The sequence below is a fragment of the Cupressus sempervirens genome, chromosome 4, assembly GCF_028749045.1.
Source record: "Cupressus sempervirens isolate cs-2001-9-10 chromosome 4, ASM2874904v1, whole genome shotgun sequence".
In the NCBI taxonomy this organism is placed as follows: Eukaryota; Viridiplantae; Streptophyta; class Pinopsida; order Cupressales; family Cupressaceae; genus Cupressus; species Cupressus sempervirens.
In genome coordinates, this window is record NC_143121.1 from 116,267,619 (window position 1) to 116,271,088 (window position 3,470).

Below are 3,470 nucleotides of genomic sequence, written 5' to 3' on the forward strand. Positions count from 1 at the left end.
TTGTAAAAGAACTAAAGTAAATATAAGACAATTCTTACTCATTACTGAGATGAAGTCTTCTGTTCATGGATATTTGATTATGTTAAAAATATCTATATTTCTAATGCATGCATTATTCATTTGATTAAAACCAAGCTGAGTATATCCTCTAAAAACTTGTAGTTTTGGTTAGTGCTAATTGAAAAAACAAATTTTAGCACCATAGTTTCATAACACTACTAAGATGGAAGATAAAAGAAAATGCATTTAGGAAGTAATATATTCTATATGTAGAACTCATAGGGTGAAATACGTAGAAAATAATTTTTATTATACAAGCCTTCTTACAATTTCTCAAACACATACACAAACATATGGTTGTGTACCTAACAATAAAAATTACTTACTACAAAGTAAGCACAATACAAAAATCTAACACACTCAAGCTTGTATCTTGTGGAGATGATAATAGAAAACATCATTCACCTCCTTAACTTTTCAAATACATGTGAGAATGAAGACTATGCAAAGCCTATTGACCTAGTTATTTATTGAATGCTTTAAGAATGGAAACAAAGTTTATCATGTTTCTATCACTAACACCAAAATTATTTCTTTTCAACATGTCACTTACTTTTGTGACATTAGATTTGATTTGTTCTCCTTCTTCTATCATGAAAACTTTAATTGCATTGACAATGTCCTCCTTAGTAAAATATCCATCATCTTCATCTCTACTAACTCCTACTCCCATCTTGAGGCCTTGCACAAGCTTCGCATTCAGCCCTTCCTCAAAATTCATTGGAAGGGTTATGAGTGGCACCCTGAACCTTAGGCCTATTGTAATCGCACTCCATCCACAACGGGTTAAAAGGGCTCCAACAGAGACATGATTCAAAATGTATGATTCTGGGACCCACTTTGTCACCATCAATCCCTTCTCCTACAAAACAATTTAAACAATTAGAATAGATCTTCCAACACAATATATTCTTGTTACTCTATGAAATAAAAATGGATTATTATTCTTTGAATATAAGAAAATCACATACAACTCTTGGAAACTTCAAAATTGGCATGCTTGATACACTTACAAGATTGACATGGAGATTTCATGACATATACAAATTTAGATCGAAGCAAATTCAAATAGTTAAAGTTAACTAATTATTTTCAAATGTTATTTCTTTCTTAGTGTATGACTCTAGGGGTTGTCCAATTTATGCTAGCATAAATAATTACAAAATTTCTTCAAACACAACATATTCTTTCCATTTTATGAAATAAAACAAGATTGTTCTTTTATGAACATATGAGTCTTTGCGATCTCAAATTGACGTGTTTCATTCTCTTAATAAATTGACATTGAGATTTCATGACATATACAAATTTAGATAGAGGCAACTCAAATAGCTAAAGTTAACTATTTATTTTGAAAGTTTATCTCTTCCTTAGTGTGTAATAGTCGAGGCCGTGGAATTCAGAGTGCCTTAAACATCATAAATTAAGACTTGATTCATAGGTTAAAATCGTTTGATTGGCAGAATTGATTTATTTCTCAAATAGTAATATCTTCCTCAGTGTGTGATGTTTAAGAGTGATCCAGTGATTTATTTTTCTAAAAGTTAATTTCTTCCTTGGTGTATTATGTTTAAGATTGGTCCAGTGAGAATGACTTATTAAATAGTCAAAATTGATTTATTTTCAGAAACTCATTTTCTTTTCTAATGTGTGATGCCTGATATTTAGAAGTTACCACTGAGACTAACTAAAAGTATTAAATAGTTAAAATTGACAAATGAATAAGGAACAATATACCCCTAATTGATCTCTGAACCCTTGCGGCAGATCGTTTCCAGCAGGCAGAAACCAGAGGAACGGCGCGTTGCTCTCTCGCATTCCCGTTGCAATTGTGTCGAGCTGCTGGCGGGTGAAGACGCACTCGCTGCCGAAAGACAAGACCACAACGGAAGCGGCGAGCTGCGTATCGAGCCACTGCAAGCAAATGTCATCAACGCTTGGTGGCGATAGTCTAGGCACGAGTATTCCAACGGGGAAAACCGGCCGTTTCACGAGGCTCTGCAAATACTCCACGTAAACTCCTTCGACCTCCAAACAAGTATTGCACGCCACCGCCCAACTCTCCCGCATGGAAACGCTGGACCTCTCGGTGACGCTAAGCCCTCCATCACGCTTACCATACATCAGCTCCGTTGCCCTCCGCGCCTCGAACAACGCGAGGTGAACATTGGGCGAAGGGAATCCCGGCGGAGATACGGTGAGATCCTCCGCGCTAGGGTTTCCCGACGTGATGTCATGGTGACCTTGGAGAAAACTGAAACTGGCCACTCCCGATGGGAGGAACAAAATGGGGACGACGAGATTGTGCATCTTGGCAGCCACGCGTGGAACCCAGTGCTGCAGGCAATCGTACATCACAAAGTCCGGTGACAGCTTTTGTAAGAGCTCTTCGAAGGGCTTCTCCAATTGGTCCATGGCGACTGTGAGCAAAGGCAGCAGCACGGCGGATGACTCGATGCCTGTTGGCAGCCTCTGCATGGCGGGCATCGCCAACTCCACCAGTTCTATTCCAGCTGTATCGGACACCTCGGGTTTGATTCGTTTCATGGTGAGTGCAGTTGAGACAATGAAGATGTTAAGGCCGTGAATGGCTAGGCTTTTGGCAAGCTCAACGAAGGGCATTATGTGACGGTGCAGAAGCTCGGCAGAAGGCATTGTGTGACCGTGGATGTGCCCAGGAAATATGACCGCACTGAGGTGTCTCTGCATTTCCTCCGCCATTGTTGGTGGGCCTCAAGTTTTTGAGCTTACAAAGTACAAGCACTCTTCTTTTAGCATGCTTTTATGGGCATTTATTGACATTTTTCTCGAATCATGCTAAACGTCTTCCATGTGGCTTAGCCAGGAAAGATGTCTAGCAGTCGTTCCCAATAGCTACCCTTCCAAATAATTGAGGAGTCTTGCACAAGTCTCCCTTGGTAAATATTGCATGTGCGTTGTTCACTATTTTAACATGTGCTTATGCCAATTTGTTTTTGCAATTTGATTTGTATAGGTCAAGAGATTTTTTTGCATGTTGGGTTGAAATATCTATGTCTGTGTTAAGTGTTAAAATTGTATGGTTATTCTTAAATATCATATACTAAGGAAGAAATTAAGCTTCATAAAATAAATCATTTTTTCACTATTTAACACTTCTAGCTTAGAAATCAAATGTTAGTGTATGATATTTAAGAGAATTTCATTTCTATAAGTTGTTTGTTGAAATGTCTCAGACAGCACTAAGAGGCCTAATGATGGCTAGTTGTGGATCCTCTCTAATTAGCGTGCATAAAAAGTTCAGAATAATAATATCACGTAGTATTAATAGTTGATTAGAAATGTAGTAATAGTTGATATATTTTTAGCTTTCTTGTTGTTAATTAGTCCATTTGTACAAGATGGTAGTATTTTTTTTGGTGAGTTAGGAG

General features: G+C 37.8%; 1 protein-coding gene across 1 annotated transcript; it reads right to left on the reverse strand.

Annotated features, from left to right (window-relative positions):
* Nucleotides 1-523: 523 nt before the first annotated feature.
* Nucleotides 524-2,783, reverse strand: LOC149560199 (cyanidin-3-O-glucoside 2-O-glucuronosyltransferase-like). The gene is made up of 2 exons (XM_089823570.1): nucleotides 1,798-2,783; nucleotides 524-922 (listed from the first exon to the last, which is right to left on the reverse strand). The coding sequence occupies exons 1-2, from the start codon at nucleotides 2,779-2,781 to the stop codon at nucleotides 524-526; spliced, it is 1,383 nt and encodes a 460-aa protein (XP_089679696.1). The 5' UTR covers nucleotides 2,782-2,783.
* Nucleotides 2,784-3,470: the final 687 nt, after the last annotated feature.